This window comes from Pollicipes pollicipes, unplaced genomic scaffold, assembly GCF_011947565.3.
Source record: "Pollicipes pollicipes isolate AB1234 unplaced genomic scaffold, Ppol_2.1 Scaffold_2555;HRSCAF=2994_pilon_pilon_pilon, whole genome shotgun sequence".
NCBI classification, from domain to species: Eukaryota; Metazoa; Arthropoda; class Thecostraca; order Pollicipedomorpha; family Pollicipedidae; genus Pollicipes; species Pollicipes pollicipes.
In genome coordinates, this window is record NW_023596136.1 from 14,050,738 (window position 1) to 14,071,766 (window position 21,029).

The window sequence follows — 21,029 nt, forward strand, 5'->3', positions numbered from 1 at the left end:
TTTGTGTGTGTGTGTGTGTGTGTGTGTGTGTGTGTGTGTGTGTGTGTGTGTGTGTGTGTGTGTGTGTGTGTGTGTGTGTGTGTGTGTGTGTGTGTGTGTGTGTGTGTGTGTGCTGGTAGAATGCACATCTGTGAATTCTAGTTTAAGCTCTTCGAGCCATTACTTTTAGAAACCCGACAAAAGTACGGCGCGGTCTTTGCAGCCGGCACCCTTGAGCCTGCGGGATTGAAGTTGGCAGCTGCAGACCGCCAAGACGTTCGGGGATGTCTCAGCTCTCGTCAGCCTTCGCACGGCTGCCTTGAATGGAACCGATACTGTACGTCAGAGGCGTGCAGAACGCGCTCCAGAAGGCGGCCGCTCCGGCCCGGCGGCCCTCTCGCTAACCTCTCCCTCCTCTGTCAGAGACGGTCTCCCCAGAGTCGCGCGACGCCAGCCGGCATTCCGGCGTACAGCGGTTCGCGCTCTGTCAGAGGCCGTACCGATTGGCCGAGAATGCGGCGCCCCGCGCGGAGGCTACGGCGCCGGCTTACCACATCGCATTCCGCAGCGCCAAGAAAGGCCATTCGTTACCGTAGGGTGGGCAGCGCCATGGCGGGTTAGTGCGGTCGGCGCGACGGTGCGCGGCAGTGGTGTGCGGCGCGCGCGAGCCGTGCGCGGCGATACGAGCGAGAGACGCAGCTTGGACCGGGAGCGCGGCCGGGGATGGCGGCCGGCCGCCGCTGGGCGGACGTACACAGGTGAGCGGAGCACACCTGTTGGCCCCCCCGGTCACCGCCAGCCGGCCGACGCGGCGGCGGCGCCGACCCCGACCGGACGCCGGCATATGGCCCGGACCGACGGGGTGGGCGCGGACGCCGGGTACGAAAGCGGGATTTAGGGAAAGGCGAATGTGCGTGGCAGGATTTCATAGGAATATTGTCGCTACGTAACGTGCTGAGCGTTACGTACCATTGTGTGATGGCTGTGTAGGCCTCATCGTAATGGATTTGCCCTGAGCTACATTCAGTCATAACTTGTGTCCGTGGCTGCGACTGATGATTGTGATCTGCTCCATCTTCCGGAGATCAAGCGGATGATATTGGGGCGTCACTAGTGCGCGATGTCCGGCTCTGCGAAGCTTTGTCTTATGCCGCCAAGGCCCATCAACTTGGCAAGGATATGCGCATACCGATTGCACGTCCCCACTCATTGGAAACGCAATGGAGACGTGTGCCGAACGTTCGCGGATTTCGCTGCAGATTAAATACGCGCATTTGCATCCCACCAGCTCACCGCCGTGATCGTGGCCGGTATGGGTGGAGTCGGGACCCATCAGCTCTTGGGCAGTGTCTTCGTTTTGCCCATAGAGAATATGATAGATGCAGATTGAACTCCAGTGAAATTTATCCGGACCGCCACTACCTGTGCGGGTGGTTGTCCCAACGCTTCAGCGTTCGCACGTTCAGTGTGGCTTGCCAGCACACGAATCTCCGCTCGTCTGAGGTTGAGCCCCACCGCGGATCAAGCGTGTGAGAATGCGGGGAATGCAAAGCTTAAATGCCATCAAATCCACTCACTGGGTTTAAGCTTCAAGTAATTCCGCATGTCACAGAATGTGATGCGGTGTAGCGTGCCCAGGATTCCTTCCACCAGAGGGAGCCGGAGTCAATCCCGCCAACGTATCCTGTAATGGGGATAGGAACAACGGTTGTAGCCGAACCGAGCCTGGCATTTGTACGTGACCTCATTCGTCAGAAATGTCCTGTGCTGGCAAAGCGGCCATTTAAGTGCAGGGCATCGTTTTTAATCGACCTAAAACCTTACGTTCGGAAAGTCTTTAGGTCAAATGTTGTTGCAAGCCAGGTGCTCAGCGATATTTGGGAAATCCGACCGGATAAGGCACGACGCTCCCTTTTTTACAACGTGTGGAGGTCATTCCCATGCACGCCCAAATTGACCAAAGGTGTTCTGAAATCTGACATTATTCAATACCCAATGTCACGAAGGCTTCAGGCGTCTAAACCTGGGCTGTGTGATGTTCGGCATCACTGATTGGTGCCACCCTGGAGCCTCCGAAAAACAATAGCCAGCAAGCCGAAATGCCTTGACTTAACGTCATGGCTGAGATCTCATGATTGTGTAGAAACTATAATGCCACTACTGTTCACGTGCCAGAAAATGTCGCTGCCTTATTTTGGACGTACATTATTTCCCAGATGCGTCACTGGAACGTCATTTTCGTAGCTCCGCTCAGGTCTTCCCGTGAGGGCGAGAAACCGCCAATATCAAATTGATTCCATGAGCTTCCAAAGTACATTTGAGTATGAAATGATACATGTGGGTGTGAAAACCCGTTGGGTCTGGGCCCTTCAGGTTTAAGGATGATGTGCAATATTTTCTCGGCCGTCACACGCGCACTTGGAGCTTTGGACCACTTTCTATGGACTTGTTTCGTTCTGTGGCTGTCGGTTCCCGTGGGGGTCGCGGATTTCAGGGGATGTGCCGCCCTTGAGAATGTTGCCTTTGGTACGCCTCTGAATTGTGATGCCGCGTGCAGCAGTGTTCTGGTTGCGTGACTGGTCGGCTTACTATTAGCCTATCCGATCAAAACATACGATAGCAGAGGCGACGCCAGCCAAAAACAAGGAACGGCGTGATTTCCGGAAAGTAGTACCACGGCGGATCTCGCAGAACGTGAGGCCAGCCAAACCACCGGAGGGGCGCAAAGAGCCGTTTTTATATCAGGTGACCCCATGGCAGTTGATGCCCTCGAACTCACTGGCTGGTCTGGGAGTCTGTGCGGCACATACCTTACAGCAAAACAGTACCCGAGGAGGCGGGGCTCCTGAAAAATGTCGATACCAAGGCCCGGCAACCGTAGAATGTCATTAAAGACAAGTGCACCTGCCTTGTGGCGTTGAATGTCCAACTACCGCCGAAAGGAAGCCAGGGTCTAACCGCGGTACCTTAATGCACACTATGATTCAGCTGACGTCTATAGAAGTGCATGAGTGGCCATGAGTGGCGCATTTTACCCGGCCAGCCTGCAGGTGCCGACATACCGGGCCCCTGGAGTCGGCCGTCGGTCTGGATTCCTCCGACCCTGGCTTTGCGACGAGCCAGCGCGGCCCGACTCCGGCTTTGTTACGGGTGACCGCAGCGCCGCTTTGTCGGCCGCGCACACCGGCCGTAGAATTAATTACACTTTCACCCATTACCTGCTTGCGTGCGTGCGTGCGTGTCATCCGGTGACTTACAGCCGACGGGTCAATGCATTGTTGACGCGCGTGAGCCAGAGTCGGCCGCGGCCGTTTTGTACCGGCGAAGACCGCGCACGTCTGCAGCCGGGTCATCCATTACATCGTCGGCCGCGCGAGCTCGCACCGCGCTCGCCGCCCGGTTCGCCATGCGGTCCGACAAACGGCCGTCCTGACAGTGCCGCTGACGTGGAAGGGGGGGGGGGCGGATGCAGTCAGGTCGAATTTCGTCATGCAACGATCGCCGATGGGGGCAACGTATTCGGCATTCATGAATGGTGGCGCTTGCATACTTGATCGTCGCTGACGTAACCGGGCCACTTCCGAGCCGTTATGCCCCAAATGGACCGTCTGCCAATCCGCAACAAGTTCGCAATGTGCTCAGACGGACCTGAGACGCTTCTGTGCAGCAGTGACTCATGCGTCCGAACTACAGGAAAGTGAGGTGTTGTGGGGATGCCTGCGCTTCGAGCTGGGGCCCTTGAATCGACCAGCCTTCGGGTGCGAGACTGAAAAGGGTCTTGGGTTCAGATGTCGTGCACGGGACTCGCCCCGATCGAGAATGCCGAGCTGAAGTGGCGGAGAGCTCGCTTGATGCTGTTCCCCGCCGCGCCTCCTCTCGCAGCTTGTCTCCCATTTGATTCATTGACAACTGGTACCTCCAGTCTATCTCCTGCCATCGTCAGGGCTACAACGCCTCTTCTCCACTGTCAATGGAGCCCCGACTCCGCCTCGCCACCCCCTATAGCGGGGTCCTGCCCGGTGACCCCTGACCCCGCCTGACCCCCCCCCCCTCCACCACTGACCTAGCTGCGGCACGTGGCTGTGCCCGAGGGGGCCGTCCCGTTCAAGCGGCACCGGCCGCTGGCTGCCAGACTCGCAGGAGGCGCCTTCTACCGCGCCACTCGACAATTATGCGTTATATTTCATCTCATAATGCCCAGGTATTAGCCTAATGACGCCCGCCTGAAAGATGGCCACATTGGAGATATTAAAGGCACAAAATGGGTATAGATCATCTTTGATGGTTTATAAACTATGGATAGATTGATTGGAAGATTCGAGACGATCGGCTGCCTGGACGTCTGTAGGCCGCGGGCCGGTCTGCAAGTATCACTTACATCCGTAAAGTAGGTCCTTGATCAACAAGCATCGCATTACTTGCTTCGCCAGACAGATCTCTAATTACTGTCGACTCCCAGCGGCCGGTCAAGTCGGGCGGACGGAGCGCCGCTCGCTGCCGCGGCGCGCCTAAATCACCCGTCCGCCGTTCAGCTGAAATTCTTCAGCCCGAACCGTCCCGGATATGTAACCGGCCGCGGGCCTCGCTCGTGTAAATCTCTTCGGTGATGGTGCGGCGCGGCGCCTCGGTGTGGGTGCCGGCTCCGAGACACGCCGGTGGAGCTCGAACACGCCTGGTCGGCTCCCGGTCAGGCACCTCGCGGCTTGAAACTGCTAGGCGAGCTCGTGGGTTTTCCCTCACGCGTTGGGATGCCGCAACGATCGCTGCACTGGACGGCACGCAAGGAAACAGGTCGTTACCGTCGCCCGACTTAATCCCAAACCGGCATATTGTGTGACGCACCCAACCAACCGCCTTGATCATTTGGCTTCGCAGTCTCGCACGCCGATTTCAGTAGGGAATGACGAAACGCCAGACTTGTCATTCGTCTTAGCCCTGGCCTAGTCGACTACGCTCAATTCATGACAACGCTCTGACTGTGAGTTCCCAACGTTGCTGGTCGCCGGGCGCGCCCGTCCTGCGGCGCTGCTGTCCCGCCCTGCTCGGCGTCCGTCGGCCTAGCCGGGCCCGGGCGGCCGCCGGCACCTGCGAAACAGCCAGGCACGCACACGCACGCACGCACTCTGTGTGCCCGTCGGCGGGCGGCTCGCGGGGCTCTGTGCGCCCGTCGGCGGGCGGCTCGCGGGGCTCTGTGCGCCCGTCGGCGGGCGGCTCGCGGACGCCTCCGGAAGAGCCGGAGAGGGGACGGCCACAATGGACACAGCATTGATAGGCGCGAAAGGGGCCGAGGGGAGTTTTGTTATTCGCTGTCATTAGCCGGGCACTGACAGGTGCGCAGGGGGCGATGGGGTGGAGGCGGGGATGCAGTGTGGTGTGCTTTTTCAATGGGGCGGCGGCAGCCTTTCTCTCAACTTTTGCTCAGACCTTGGTTTTGACATTCTTTGTTATCGCTCCCTACGCGAACCTCGCTGACGGTGGGATCGCCTCGGGGGCGGATGCCGCCGGGAGTGAGGCCAAGGAATGCGCCGTCAAGCCCCAGGCCCAGGCCCAGTAGATTCCACGAAAGCCCAACCGCATGCAGGGATGACTTTGCTAACATGACTGTATTGAGTGGTAACCTGGCAGTATTGCTATAATAATTTCGAAGCTTCCCCTGATACATGCTATTTATTACCAACATAAAAGTCACGATGTGAAGCAACCAGCGGCTTAATAAGTGTTTTGCTTACATCGGGTAAAACAATACAGAGCAAAGCAAGAAGCAACTGACTGACCATTTAGACACAGAATGCAGAATGGCAGGATGTGTAGCACAGAACAATAGGAGCTGTGGGCATAGCATCCAGTGTCAGCAGTGTTAGTGCCCCCACCCAGCACATGTCTATGTATATGCTCCAAGTGCCTAACGTAACACCAGTCGTGTTCAAGAGCAGCCCGAAAATCGTGGGCATCGTCGGCCTCCATTTTCTGTCGTTGCTTTGGGTGTTCTCGAATGCTTCTCCCTTCCCGCCGCGACCGCGTCACGTGGCAGTACTTTCACCACAATGGCGGTAATTACGTTCGGGCGCCGTTGTTTGGGAACAGGGCCAGCCATCCGACGTCGACAAAGGACCGCTAACCATTGTCTTCGCGACCGATTTGACGTGATGACTCCGATTTCGAAATGGTGGCCGTGCCTGTGACGGGGGCGTGCCGCGCCCTGCATCGGCCAACAAACACGCCCGTGCGCCGGCGATCCGACGCCCGGCTCGGCGGCCGGCATTTCGCGTGGCAGGTGGCTGGCGGGCCGGGTGCCCTTCTGCCGGCCTCCTCTGTCCGTTGCCAGCCCGACGCAGGCCGGCGTCCTCCGGCTCATCCCGCTCCGCCAGCGAACACCCACGCCAGGGGGCGGCCACGCCAGAGGAGCGGCCACGCCAGAGGGGCGGCCACGCCAGAGGGGCGGCCACGCCGGACGGGCGGCCACACCAGACGGGCGGCCACGCCAGAGGAGCGGCCGCGCCAGAGGAGCGGCCACGCCAGAGGAGCGGCCACGCCAGACGGGCGGCCACGCCAGACGGGCGGCCACGCCAGAGGAGCGGCCACGCCAGAGGGGCGGCCACGCCAGAGGAGCGGCCACGCCAGACGGGCGGCCACGCCAGAGAAGCGGCCACGCCAGACGGGCGGCCACGCCGGACGGGCGGCCACGCCGGACGGGCGGCCACGCCAGACGGGCGGCCACGCCAGAGGAGCGGCCACGCCAGACGGGCGGCCACGCCAGAGGAACGGCCACGCCAGAGGAGCGGCCACGCCAGACGGGCGGCCACGCCAGACGGGCGGCCACGCCAGAGGAGCGGCCACGCCAGAGGAGCGGCCACGCCAGAGGGGCGGCCACGCCAGAGGAGCGGGGGCCGCTCCTCTGGCGAGGGATGGCAAACCCCCGCTTGAGCCGGGTCGGAGATCACCCCGGGTGGAGATGCGGCGGGGTCGAGACGGTCGGGGATCCTGCTGCGGGGCAGGATTGCAGCCGCTGGCTGCTCTTAGCCGCCTCATGCTTCGAAGTCGGCAGGACGACAAGGAAAATGTTACCCGCCTGTGAAAGTGGGAGAGCGAAACATTCGTCACGAAGTGGCGTGCGAATCCGACGTTGATTGTGGGCCGGGGCTGCGACAAAACCTGCCGCAAGCCTGCGAGGTGGCTTCCGACACTGACCTGTTCCATATGCTAAGGAGAGATGGGTTCATACACCCGCGCTGCCACGAAATTTTAGCGTTAGACCTATATGGGTATATAAGCCCGTAGGTGACGGCTAGGAAGAGGTAACCAAACATATTATCGTGCCTCCAGGAATTCACCAAAAAGTCGAACCTCAGGTTCACTTTTCGAATACTGACCTCATTTTGACCTTGAAATCCGTACATGACTGGATTAGACCGAGTTCTCTTGACGCCCACCGTAGGTCTGAATGGGACTCCGGAGGCCGGCCGTCTGCGTGGCTGATGATTCCACACACTTCTGCGTACCTGACGTTGATTGCCTGCACTCGCACGTGGGCCTTGGGCTGCGTATGGTACCCGTGACCGGCATTGGTGACCCTTAAACTCTTGGCCGGCGCGGGCGATGGTTCCGTACACTCGGGTGTGTCTGGACGTTGGTTTCAGGCGCCTCCGTGTACCCGGACGCTGTCCAGACGCTCCCGTGCGACGGGGCGCTGGCTCCAGGCTGTAGCTCTGGGTGGGGGTGTGGATGTGGGTGTGGGTGGGTGGGTGTGCGGACATGACCACCAACCACCACACGTGACGTGCTTCCAGCCTCCCGCCCCAAATCCACTGCAGGAGGCACCCAAACTGGTGGGGGAGGCGTCCAAATCCAACTGCTGCCAGCATGGAGGGTCGGGGCCAGTTGGCTTCTAATGGCGGAGAAACCAAATGTAAAGGATTGATGCGCAAGCTAGCAGAATAGTTTGGCTTCTCGACTGTCATCTCTGATCAGTTTTTGCAGTCTTGCGTTTACAGTCTTCAGTTATTGCTCTGTCTCCTTGAATTTTCATCTATATGTTCCAACCGCGTTTATGTGGCATTGTCAGAACAGTCCGATGCTCGCAATAGGGCAGAAGGTGGAGGTGCTTAGAAAATGTTATAACCGCGTTCCTCCACCTGCAATGGCCCCATTTTTGTCTTATAAGCTGCTGCAAATGTGTACTACCGTTATCGGAATCTTATTTTGTGTGGTTCATACCTTGTGCCCTGCTTTCTATGTTTTGTCCGCTATGACCACTGGTGCGCACGGTGTCCACGTATATGATATTCATAAGTTTCCGAAATATCGTTGGATTCGGCGTTCTGGAATGCGGAAAATTATCGATCAAATGAACGCATACCTTGTTGTTTTTTATTGGGCAGGGGTGACCCAATGTCGGAATTCCCGGGAATTCCACACTACTATGCACCTTATCGTGAATACCATCTTCGTTTGTCGGTTAAATCAGGGCTGCAATCATTTTTATGAATATTGCTTTTTATATCATCTATGCCGCGTGTAATCTCCCTGCATCACAGTTAGCATGTGCAAACCTTCGTGTTTCATTAAGGGAGGAATTTGAATCAATGTTAGCAGACTGTTGGAACGCGATCGTTTCGACGGCCTTCCTGACAGCGGTTTGGTAAAGAGTGGATGCTACTTCGCTCTTGTTTGACCCCTTGCGGCCTGGACTGCTGCTTGTACTCGGTCCCACGTCGGTAATAACAAAGGATCGCGAGGTAAAACGTAGCTGCCTTAATGACACGCATTCCTTTTGTTAAATTGCCGAAACCATTTCATAAATGATAAGAATGCGTGAATGCAGCACATTTCCTGTGACAAACTCCAGGTGAGATCCGTGGACCAGTTAGTGCTGGAGAAAGGGCAGCACTTTTCCTGGGCAGCGCCGGCGTGTTTATCGCCGTCACGTTCCGCTCCCATTGCCGTCGGGGTTATGGGCACCTACTGAAATGTATCAGCTGAGCGGCCAACCGACGTAGACGCGATGGGCGCGGCCGCGGCGCACGCACGCCCGCCGGCCGGGTCGGTGTGGTTGGAGGTTATGGGCAGCTACTGAACTGTAGCAAGCGGACGGCGGGTTCGGGCGGAACGCGTGAGCGAGAGAGCACCACCACCGACCGCCGACCGATGGCGGCGGGCGGGTAGCGCGGGGCCTGCGTGCTGGGTAGGAGAACGGCGGCCACGGGTGTGTGAATGAGGCTGCTGGGAGGGTGGAAATGAACACACATCTTGTGCAGTTGCAGAGATGGGGGATGTAGAGCATGAGGTGAATGCGTGGCACGATGATTCACCACAGTGATGTGGGTAAACTGATGTGTTGTTTGTATCTTGCGGGTCACGTGCCACCACAAGCTTGTTTCTTGCCCATGTTTAAATCCTTAAATAAATTGGCGCGGTTGGTATAGGCGTGGCTGGTGTAGGCGTGCTTGGTATAGGCGTGCTCGGTATCCACCAGCTTTTGCGCAGACGAATAACTCACCTTTGCACTCGTTGTTCAGTGTGGGTAAAACGTGACAAGCTTAATGGCAAGGAGTGTAGACATTTAAAGGCTTTGTTGCATGCCGGTGCCGTGAGCAATTGACCAATTGTAATGCATGATATCCATATAGAGCACGCCATCTGCGGGGTTTGACGCCACCCCCATCAGCACGCCACGCGGCCGTCGATGTCGCGTCTCGCTGCCCGGACATGTATGTGGCTCGTGTGACCCTTGCTCTCCCGTGCCGCAGGCGGTGGCGCAGGTGACCTGCTATGCCCAGGTGGGGCCGGGGCGCGGTCACCTGCCATGCGCCACTCGGCAGTTTCGCCAGCTCCCTCCTGCTCCGAGCCGCTGCCCAGCACTCGTCGATACGTGGCCGTCCAGTTGCTCACCAGGGAGGTGCTCTACTTCAGTGTTGAGGTCAGTCGGCGGCGCAGCGCCGTCACCCACGGCCGCAAACGCGGTCGGCGTCGGCAGCGTCAGTGAGGCGACGCCGCACGCCGCCGCACTCGCGAGAAATACATCGGAAAAGGAGGAGATATGCAGAAGTCACGGTAGTGGTCATAATGCTGAAAGCCTCGCTCAGTGACAGCTTAAAGAGACGGACAACATTCCCGTTTGGTGTCGTGGACGTGGACGCTTTACGGACACGCACGTGCTTCCGAGCGGCAGCCGAACAAAATGCGGCTATTGCGTCACATCGTGTGCCACCGCGTCACGATATTTTCCACGTGACGACCAATCAAGCTGCCGTGCATGAAGTGAGCGCCATAAATAATCTTGTCACTCGTCCTTTTGAATGTGTGATATCTGTTGCATGTCATTTGCTATGAATAGGTTCAGTCAGTCCGTTCATGCTGATGGCTGGGGCGATAGGCCACATTCGGCGGGTTTATGCATATGCATACGCTGCACAGCATGTCGGGCTGCATGCTACGCTGCGGCGAGACATGCAAACGGACCACTCTTGTCAAATAATTCCGAAAGCAACGGGTGTCTTGCAAAGTGTGTGCACTTTAACGACTCCGGTGCCACGTTATGAAGATTTATTGTACTTTTCTAGCGCATGAGTCCATGCTTATGGAGAATCTCGTACCAAGAGGAGGTCACGGTTGGTCAGGTCATGGTCAATGCTGGGGATACAGATCCTATCTGAAGGCTGCAATTTGAACACGTTAAGGCCGACAAAATGGATTTAACAACTGCGATCTGAGCGACATTTCTGGTGGTTTATATCAGCGGTCAGCAAAACACTTATTTTCTTACGTCTGTTGCGGTCATGAAAAGAGCATTCTTTAATGAAGCGTACAAAACTGTTTTGTCAAATCTCGGCTTCATGAGTGGATGTGGCAGAGCAAACAATGCTGCCTGCGCCGCATGTATGCTGATGTTTTACATATTCAAATGAGTGGTGCTGGGCGTGGGCGTAATCAACTTGGAAGTTGGTCGAAGCTTCTCCTTCGGGTAAACCGGATACCAGTGTAATAATAGCCCCATTTCAATCGGCAACATATTTACGGAACACTGAAAAAAACAGTACCTCTAAGTAGTTCCAACCAGATGTGCCATAAGCACGTTTTGCTGACAAGATAGCTGGCATGTTAACGCCGCCCATTTTTGGCATTCCCAAGCGTAGTACACCAGCATACTGACCATGATATTTGGAGGCGAAACTCCAGCAGAACCGAGGAGAACATTAATCATGCTATCTAGAGGTGAACACAGCGCGGTGTGCGTTGTGACCCGGCCCTGTGTGACCGTCACCGGCGGCAGTGGTCTTCCTCGCGCTCAGCGGCGGCGGCCGCAGCTGGGTCCCGGCCGGCCGCGTGGAACGGCGCGAGCGACAGGCTTAGTGCGTCCCCCGACGGTGAAGGGGACATTTGCACTGGCCGCGCGTGCATCTGCTAGGTTTGGGTAGACTGTAGGTCCCTGTAGGTTATTCTCGTCGCGCACGTTTCTTTCCGCACGCGTTGATCTCCATCTGATCTCCTCCACGGCCGTTTCCTCTCCGCCTGCTCCGTCCCCTGCAGCTCGAAGCACTGACGCGTTGATTGAGTTCATCTTGCGGTTTTGGATGGGAAGGAGATAAATCGCGTCATATATTAGCCCTCAGATTTAACTAAAAGGAAGGCGTCTGTATCTAGGACGCCCATAGCTGTCTGAACAATGTACCAAATGCGCCTCCCCCGTGATGCGAACGGAAATTGACCCAACCTTTCTATTCCGTTGAAGTGTGTTATCTCGTGTTGGGCGGTAATCCATTTGCGCCTGTTGTGTTCAGTTCGGCCCAGTTTTTTTTTTGCCGAACGTGATGGTCGCCACAGCAGCTTTCACCTCAGGAATCATTTTTATTCAATTCGGGCGTTGGTGGTGCTTTTGACCCGTGGTTGAAGTCTCCCCATGTCATCACTGGAGAGAGACTAGGATGTTAGTATTATGTTAGGATGTTAGTGTTATTTGCATCGTACCGGTGTCGTCGATTTCTCTATTCTTGGCTGTAGTCTCAGACATGATTCGCGACGTCCTTCCCAATGTCGAGCCTCCGAGCTGTGATGCATCTGACGAGAGTGCGAGGACCTGGTGTTGGCTGGCCCTGCCACGTGATGGGGTTTGGGGAGGGAGGGGCGACTCCGACACAGTCCTTGCGTGACCGTCCCTTCTGCGCCCCAAACGTGCCCTGACGTTGGCCAGACCAGACCAGACGAACGTGCCCTGACGTTGGCCAGACCCCGCCGGTTGCTATCGGTCGGGGGCCCGTCTGTCTGTCATCTACCAATTTTTGCTCGTCGCTGTAGGTTATCTCCTACGCGCATGTCTCTCCCCGCACTCCCTCTCTCTCTCCGCACTCCCTCTCTCTTCCGCACTCCCTCTCTCTCTCCGCACTCCCTCTCTCTCTCCGCACTCCCTCTCTCTCTCCGCACTCCCTGTCTCTCTCTATCCGCACTCCCTCTCTCTCTGCACTCCCTCTCTCTCCGCACTCCCTCTCTCTCTCCGCACTCCTCTCTCTCTCTCCGCACTCCCGCTCTCTCCGCACTCCCGCTCTCTCCGCACTCCCGCTCTCTCCGCACTCCCGCTCTCCGCACTCTCTCTCTCCGCACTCTCTCTCTCTCCGCACTCTCTCTCTCTCTCTCTCTCTCTCTCTCTCTCTCTCTCTTCTCTCTCTCTCTCTCTCTCTCTCTCTCTCTCTCTCTCTCTCTCTCTCTCTTCTCCTCTCTCTCTCTCTCCTCTCTCTCTCGCTCTCTCTCTCTCTCTCTCTCTCTCTCTCTCTCCTCTCTTCTCTCTCTCTCTCTTCTCTCTCTCTCTCTCTCCTCTCTCTCTCTCCTCTCTCTATCTCTCTCCTCTTCTCTCTCTCTCTCTCTCTCTCTCTCTCTCTCTCTCTCTCTCTCTTCTCTTCTCTTCTCTTCTCTTCTCTTCTCTTCTCTTCTCTTCTCGTCTCTCTCTGCACTCAATCTCCATCGGTCCCGGAAACTCCATCTTATCTCCACAACGGTGTCCTCTCCGCCTTCTCGTCTCTACGCGGCCTTTGTCCACACTGCTCTTTATCTGGTCGCAGTGTCTGCCCCCTGGCGCCTCTCGCCAACCCCTTGGCTGCGTCCCCCCACCTCGCCTGTCGCTGTTATTTATCTTCGTCGCGTGTTGACCTCCGTCATCAGGTGACGCGCGTGTCACTCTACATCTGCTCCATCGAAGTCCATTCATTCTGGTTAGTCGGCTGGTATGGACGCTCGAACCGCTGGCGTATGTACCCAATTGTCTGCATTGCCCGGGTGCCACATTTTACCCCGCATCCAACGGGCTTTGTCTTAGTCCTGTTTCAAGTACTGTTTTCAGTTCACGTTTTTCCGCGCATGCTCATCTTACGCGGTGGCATCGCCGTTATCTATTTCGCCTGGCGGTGCGCTAGGCTTCCGTCCTTCCGCGACGTCTGCCTCTCGACGTGTGCCTTGCCATGGCGTCCCACCTTCGCCGCTGTCCGTCCCTCGCGTCTCCTTCCGGCTCCATCCCCTCTTACCCGCACGCCCCCACGGTAATCCACCCGCCGGCCGCTCCCCGTCGCCGGCCGCCCTCGTCCGTCCGCCCCGCTCCACAAGGGAGTCAGCGGACGTCTCGGCCTCCGCCTCGGCCGCCGACGCGCTGTCGCCGCTCGCCGCCGTCCGTGTCATTACCTGTCATTGGTCGGGTCGCGGCGGCCGCCGAGCCGTGTCATTAGCGCCAGGCCGGCGGTGGCATTAGGCGCGCGGACCGCCATCTCGGCGAGACGCGCCGATGAATGGCAGCGCGCACCACACCCGCGTGCCGCGACAATTACTCAGGCGGTCCGGACGCGACCGCCGCGGCCTCGGCGGTCGGCGCGGCCGGCTTGCTCGGACGGCGGATATGCCGCGATGGTCAGCATGAGTCAATGGCGGCCCGGCATCTGGCAGCGTGTCCGGACTCATTCCGCCGGTCGGGGCGATAAGGCCGGCTTGTTTCGGAAAGCGCCTGGAGCGCGGGATGCACCACGTTTGTCAGGTGCGTAGCTCGCCTTCTAAGGCTCTGATGGGCTTGCAAAATGTCGGCAGGCTCGTTAGTTTCCCAAAGCTCTCGAGGAAAAGCTGACATTTTTACCCGTGCGCGACATTTCTGGACGGGAGGCGCCGGCATGCCGCGAGCGTCTGGGACGCCCGGTTTGCAGCGTCCCAGACAGACCTCCCCCGCCGCCTGACGTGGACTGCGCCACCTTCCTGTTGGATCTCCACCCAGATTCCGCGGTCTCGGACCCGAGACCGATGATCGGAGCCGGCGCCAAACCTGTCCCGGGAACGGTCCGAATGCCGAGCTCGCCGGGCCCGTCTCATAGCGCGCGGAGCTCGCTGGGGCCCGTCTCATAGCGTGCGGACCACGGCGCCGTTCCCACTCCGGGCCGGGCCACGGCTCGGTCGGACCGCGCAGCCGGGGCCGCCGGTTCCTCGGGGCTTGCCGGTCGCCCGCGGAAATGCGCCGCTCGCACGCGACCGGCGGAACGCGGGCGGGGTCTCGGCATGAGGGTCTCGCGTCATCAGCTCGGCTGTCGGCACTCGGAGCGCTCGCGCGAGGGCGTAGTTCGGCGCTGACGCCGGCTCGGAGTCGGTCGGGGCTCCGCGCCGGGTGTGTTGACAACGCGCGACAGCACGTGCCACGAGGGGCCCAACGTGGCACCGGCGCGGCGCGATTTACGACGGCTTAATGGCGGCGAGTCATGGAGCCCGGCCGTCCCTCGTTGCCGTGCGGGGCAAATGCGATCCTCAGAAGGCGCTCACAGGTTCCATGTTCGTGACTGTCATGCTACCAGACAAAGGAGGATGCCCCTAGCTGATTTCAGCGGAGACCAATACTAACAGCAGTGATGTACTATTCCGCTATCGGTGTTGGAATGTCGGGGTTCAAGTGTCGTGACTCATTGCAGTGACTCCAATGATTTCGTGAATAGTCCCAACCCCGCCTGCCGTCCCCCGTGCCGACATTTAAGCAGGCGTTCCGTAACAGTACTGCCAGTGGCGGCGGGACCCTCGCATGGTGGCTAGAGGCAAAGCCTGTGTAGGCCATTTTTTCTCACGCAACGCCAAGTGTTAATGCTTTCCAAAGTTAGGGGTCAGCTGTACCCTCTGCCGTCTGCGCCTCCCTTAAACGCCGTTCCTGCCCCCGTGTCTCCCATTCTGCATTAGTTGCGCCATTGCACGTTAAGCGCCGGCCTGACTACCGCACGACGCCGACGACGCATCCTTGCGGCACGCCGCTGCCGCTCCGCCCGCAGCGCGCTGACCGCGCGCTGGCCCCGTTTCAGACAAAGTGCAAGTTGTCGGAGCTGTATGCCAAGGTGTGCGACCGGATGTGTAACCAGGGCCTGCAGGACCCGGCCCTGTTCGGATTGGCGATACCGATAGGTGAGTCGACCGGACGCAGCGAGAACGACTGGTGTGCGCGGAGGGAAGAGTCGGGAGGGGTCGAGGTCGGGGGCCATCTTGTGTCCGGGCGCCACAGAGCCTTGTGTCAGGGCGCCACAGAGAACGGCACGTCGTCCACTAACCAGCGCTGCCAGTCGTGCTTGCAGTGCCCGTTTGCATTACGGACGGTTGTGCCACCCGTTTGTTTCCTGGCGTGTTTGACACACGTTTTGCATGATCGATGCCTTCTCAACCGCAGGCGCTGTGCAGGAGTTAATAGCCACATGAACTGCGATTTGACGTTGCAGCATGACTTCTGTTTAAGACGAGGCTTGAGGCCGTGGCTGTGAAACCTTGGCAGTTGCGTCCGCGGCCTCTGGCGCGGATGTTTCTGTTTCGGCTGTTCCACTATGTCCAGCTATCAACTCTTCCACCTCCGGGGTCGCGTCCCGAACCTCGGTGCAGAACCGCTCTCGGGGTATCCCGGCTTGGTGTCGTGCACGTGGTTTCTACTACTCATGCGCTCGTAAGCGTCTCGGGCAATCCTGGAAGACATCCTGCTCGAGCAAACCGCTCGTGTACGAGCATGAACCAGCATCGTGAATCTAAACCAGCCAAATACGGGCGAGCGGCCAGGGCCGCTGGCTCTGCACGGATTGTCTGGGACAGCCGGCTAATCGGCGAACATCACCCGGTATGCAGGAAAATTCCGCGGCGGTTAAGCATATCGAGCGCCGATCGCACGCGGCATCCGTGCACCTGCCGCCGACGAGAGCCAGAGCCTCGGTGGTTCGGCCCACCAGAGATCGCCTGCTGCCGTGGGAGGCCTCTAGCGGGCCTTCTCAGGGCACAGGCCCCATCCAGAGGCCACCGCAGGGCAGAGGCCTCATCCAGAGGCCAGAGGCCACCTCAGGGTAAAGGCCTCCGGTGGACCCCTCAGAGCGGAGGTCACCTCGGAGCAGAGGCCTCCAGCGGGCCTCCTCAGAGCAGGGTGTCCTCCAGCGGCCAGAGGCCACCCCAGAGCAGAGGCGTCCGGCGGGGCCCTTCAGAGCAGAGGCCTTCTGCAGAGGCCAGAGGTCACCTCAGAACAGAGGCCTCCGGGGGACCGGGCTTCGTGGCGGCTGATAACTGACTTGTATCAGTCGTCCGGTGTTGCCTATTGATAGCACGCGCCGCCAGCCACCATGCGCTGCGACCCAAGTGATGGCTTGGGTGTGTTGACGGGGTCTTTGCCCATCTTCGCCTGGCTGATGCTTCTGCCGCCGCGGCACGCGCCGTTGGGTGGTGGCACGTGACGCACGAGGCCGCTGTTCGTCACGTGACGCGTGAGGCTGCCGTCCGCCACGTGCATCCCTGACCCGGTTGGCGGAGGCCCGGCGGCCGGCCAGACCATCCGCCCGCGTCAGCCGGTCTCGCACCTCCGGCGGGGGTGAGGCGGCCCTTCGGTCCGGTTAGCAGGCCGGGCAACTGCCGACCCTGCAGACGGGGCGTCGCGAGCAGACGCCACCCTCGCACGTGTTTTTGCCCCCCCCCCCCTCGCCGGTGATTTATCGAGAAGGCGCTCTAATAATTCGGACGAGGCGTTTTTGCCTCGGGGTTGTGTCCCGGGTCGATGGCCTCGGCGCCAGTCATTCTCCCCGTGGAAGGCGAGACCGGTCCACGTCCGGTGTGGCTGCGCGGTTTTTGCTCCTATCGTCCGCTAATGCGCCGTCAATCGGGCCGAATCGTGACGAGACGGCAGCGTATCCCTCGGCCATGCGGCGCTTAATCTGGACCGCGGTCGCACCTCAAGACCGGTTCTTGACCGCGCTCTTAAAAACGGCAAACGGTTCGGGACGGTGACCGGACTCTGATCATTGCTCGCCGGCGCACAGTAGCACGGAACCCTCTCAAAGGCACGCGCCCGTCGCTGCCTACCCTCTCCGCGCGGCGAGTAAACAAGTGCGCGGCGGCCGGCGGCGGCGCCGCGAGCGCGGGCCTCCCGCCGCCGCGGCGTTCGCGCCCGTTCGCCGCATTCTCCGGCCATGGACGGACGCGCGCTGACCGGCGCTGGTGCTGCCGCGCGGCGGCAAAAATGCGCAGTGGCTGGAGCGGACGGCACCGGCCTCGGGGCTTTCTCCAAACAATGCCGGCGTCAGGAGCGGTGACGGAACGCTCGACCGCGTAAAAAAGCGCGCCCTTTCGCGGCATGACGAATGCCGATGGGCTTCTGGGCGCGGCGGACGGTGTCTCGGAGGGCGCGCGGTTTTTCACAAGGTCGAGAGCGGGACAATGGCGCGAGGGGCGCAGTGGAGCGGTTGGCGTTTGTCAGGCCCACGTGCCAAGCGTCGTTGGGTGCCGAACTCCTGCTGCGCGCGCCGTCGCCCGCTGGGCAGTGGGTGGGTCGGGAGGTGGCGCCAGGGAAAAGGTGCGGGCGGGTTTGTGGCCGGGAGATTGGGGGATTATGAAGTCAGCAAACTTTTTCGCTCTTGATCCGCTTGTTCCTGCACCAAGAGACATGATGTTTTTGTCTGTTCTCAGATGGAGAATATGTGTTCGTGGATCCAGACAACAAGATATCGAAGTACGCTCCGAAAGCATGGAAGTCATCGCATGGAGATGTAAGTGCCCGACCGTGGCCGGCCTCTCCGCCTCTCGCATCCCGCACTTCTCCGTCCCCCCCCCCCCCCCTCCCCGACGCCCCACAACAGCCCGGTCATCACTGACCGCCGGCCGCGACCCGGGCGATGCGGACAGCGCGGCATCCGACGACCGGAGCCGAGCGGACTGGCCGTGGCCGAGCGGGCCGGCGTGGCTGGGCGGGCCGGCCGTGGCCGAGCGGGCCGGCCGTGGCCGGGCGGGCCGGCCGTGGCCGAGCGGGCCGGCTGGGGCCCAGGGGACCGGCCGGCCGTAGCCGGGACGAGCGGCGCATTCTCGCAGGACGGGCCGGTCGGCGGATTACACGGCCGCCGCCGGCGCCGGCCCGGCCAGCCCGGCGGCATTCCTGACGACGGGACAGCGCGGTGCCGCCGGCCGGCGGCGGCGAACGCCAAAAGGCGGCGTGGAGAGCAGCGGGCCCCGCGATCCCGTACGACTCTCCGGGCTGGGGATGGGCGTGCGAGCCAGGGAAGAATTTAGGAAGTCAGAGCAGAGTTTGGGGAGTCAGGGGTGGGTTTGTAGAGTCAGGGCTTAATTCGTGTAGTCAGGGCAGACTTCGGGGAGTCAGGGCACAGTCCGGGGAGTCAAGGCAGAGTTTGGGAATCAGGGCAGAGTTTGGGAGTTGGGGCAGAGTTTGGAAGTCAGTGCAAACTTCGAGAGTCAGGGCAGAGTTCGGGGAGTCGGGACAGATCGGGCTCGTGTGGAATTATCTGCCGAACCTCAGTCCGTTGGGATCGCGACGCCAGCGAAGCATGTGTCTGAAAGAGCCTGAGCCAGGGCCACCGGTCAAGTCCTTAGGCAAGTCCTCGTGTGTTGACCGCCGCGAGAAGCAACAGTGCTGTCGAAAGTGGACCACACAGGCATTAGTGTCAAACAGCTTTGCTGCTAGAATCCATGGTAGAATGTCACGGTTGAACTGCGCGTAGGAACCGGCTTCACATTTCTGGTGACTGACTTGTACAGTCAACCGCGGCGAGGCACTACGATTTTATCCCGTGGATAGTCGCGGAAAGCCTTATCCTATCAGCTTTTGTTTTCGGGAGCTTAGGAACAAAACCGACAGGCCTGGGTCGGTCACCGGACAGGTGCTGCAGGGAGCCACAGTCTAATGTTGCGAAGCCTCCTTTTGGTCGTGCTTGTTGGCGCGGCATTCGTGGCATGGCAACATGGCAAGAACAAGTCGTGATCAGAACCGGTGGTGAACGATGCCGGTGGTGCATTCGCACGAGAAGACAAAGTGCGTGAAGCCGAACCGTACAGCAGTTTGTGGATTCACGGCCGGTATTCACTGCTGACTGAGCTCGTCAGCAGAGAAACGTGGTGTACGCGCGGCTCACCCACTCTCGAAGAAGAGAGAAAACCACATCACCGCCAGCGCTTCACAACGGGCTGCATCGGAGGTACGCTGGTCCATTAGTGTCCACGGCGGTGGACGACCTCTTCACACACGTGGCTGGTGTAGCCACAAGGTCTCTGCTGACCTGGAAACGGAGTGACCAAGTGAGACCCAACGGCCAGCGCGACGGGGATAGCTCGCATGTGCGACGTCTGCTTCGGCTCTGTGTCCCTGTTTGCCGCGCCGAAACGCAAGTGCAAACCCTTGTGCAAAAGTGAATAGTACACACGTGCAAAGAAACAAAAGTAAGTGGGCAGGTGCGTTCTACCGACCAGTTTTCTCGCGCGCACATTACGGCTGCGCTGTATCGTACTATCAGCACCTATCCACCCGCACAGTAAGAGCGAATGCCAGGCTAACATATAGCCGCAGGTATCAAGGTGTGTTCTCCACACCTTGAGCATAGTCTGGGCTGGCTTCAGAAGCTCGCCGATGTCAGTTCCCACGTGCCCGCTGGTGGCAGCGGCAGACATTTTCGCTCCGGTGGCATTCCACCGCGCATCTGTCCTTCGTTGTCCACACGCGGCCGGTGGCGGCGGCCAGTGGCGGCCGGCCGGCCGGCTCGTTGATCGCAATCGCCAGCGGCCATTGTTGTGGCTGCTGATGGTGGGACGACGGTCGTGCGCGATAGGACGTTGGCCGCGCGCGATAGGACGTTGGTCGTACGCGATAGGACGTTGGCCGTGCGCGATATGACGTTGGCCGCGCGCGATAGGACGTTGGTTGTGCGCGACAGGACGTCGGCCGTGCGCGATAGGACGGTGGCCGCGTGCGATAGCCACCCAGGATTGCGGTCAAAGTTTCTGAAAGGTAGACCTTTTACTTTCCTCACTTTCCTCTGTCGCGCGGAACCATTGTTCTAAAGTGTAATGGCGATTGTGTAGCCTGTCAGACGGCATTGATCTTACCCAATACATGATCTTTGATAACATATGTCTCTGTTCTGTCTGGTTTGCAAACCTCAACCGCTCTGTTTTCGTTGCCAAAACCGTCGATCTGCGCCTTTGCTTGCAGTCCAGGGCGAAACCAGCTCACGTGCGGTCCAGTTCGTGGCCGGCACGGAGTGGCGCCACGGCTGTGGTGGACGTGATGCGGTGTTTGTCGATAGAAATAGTCTGCTCCCCGGAATTCATCATTGAGGGCGCACGCCAGGACACAATGGACACATGGCTGACAGTGACGGGTCCGTGGACCTCTGGCACGTGTAGATGCCTGGTGTACAGTGCGACGTGATATAATTCGGCCGACATCCTGTCGCATGTCAGCAGCGATAAATCCTGATGTTTACAAACGGCATGAGTCAAACTTGCAGTACCTGATGTGGCGTTCGACCACCATTACCTCACCTCAGTGGCCTCGGTGTATGAACGCATTGACGTCACCCGTACAAGCCCCGCTAAGGCATGCAATGCTTCCCGACATGGAAAATCGGTGAAGCACGTGATAAGGCTGCCGCACTTGTGGACGGCAACAGATGACACTTTACCCTGTCACCTTGCCGCCCCCCCCCCCCCCCCTGCCGTCATTGTCTGGACTCGCGTGTCACGCTGAGTCGCTGACTACTCAGCCCCCGCCGTCTCTCTGTCTGTAGCTGTAGCAGCAGCTCAACTAGAACAGT

At 59.4% G+C, this 21,029-nt stretch overlaps 1 protein-coding gene across 1 annotated transcript in view; it reads left to right on the forward strand.

Moving 5' to 3' along the window:
* Positions 1 to 616: 616 nt before the first annotated feature.
* The window catches only part of LOC119098368 (protein expanded), a 61,816-nt gene continuing 41,403 nt past the window's right edge, over positions 617 to 21,029 (forward strand). Inside the window, exons 1-4 of the mRNA XM_037221290.1 lie at positions 617 to 737; positions 9,726 to 9,895; positions 15,279 to 15,378; positions 17,899 to 17,978. Of these exons, the coding sequence (XP_037077185.1) occupies positions 9,782 to 9,895; positions 15,279 to 15,378; positions 17,899 to 17,978 (294 nt within the window). The 5' untranslated portion in view covers positions 617 to 737; positions 9,726 to 9,781. The remainder of the gene's footprint in view (positions 738 to 9,725; positions 9,896 to 15,278; positions 15,379 to 17,898; positions 17,979 to 21,029) is intronic.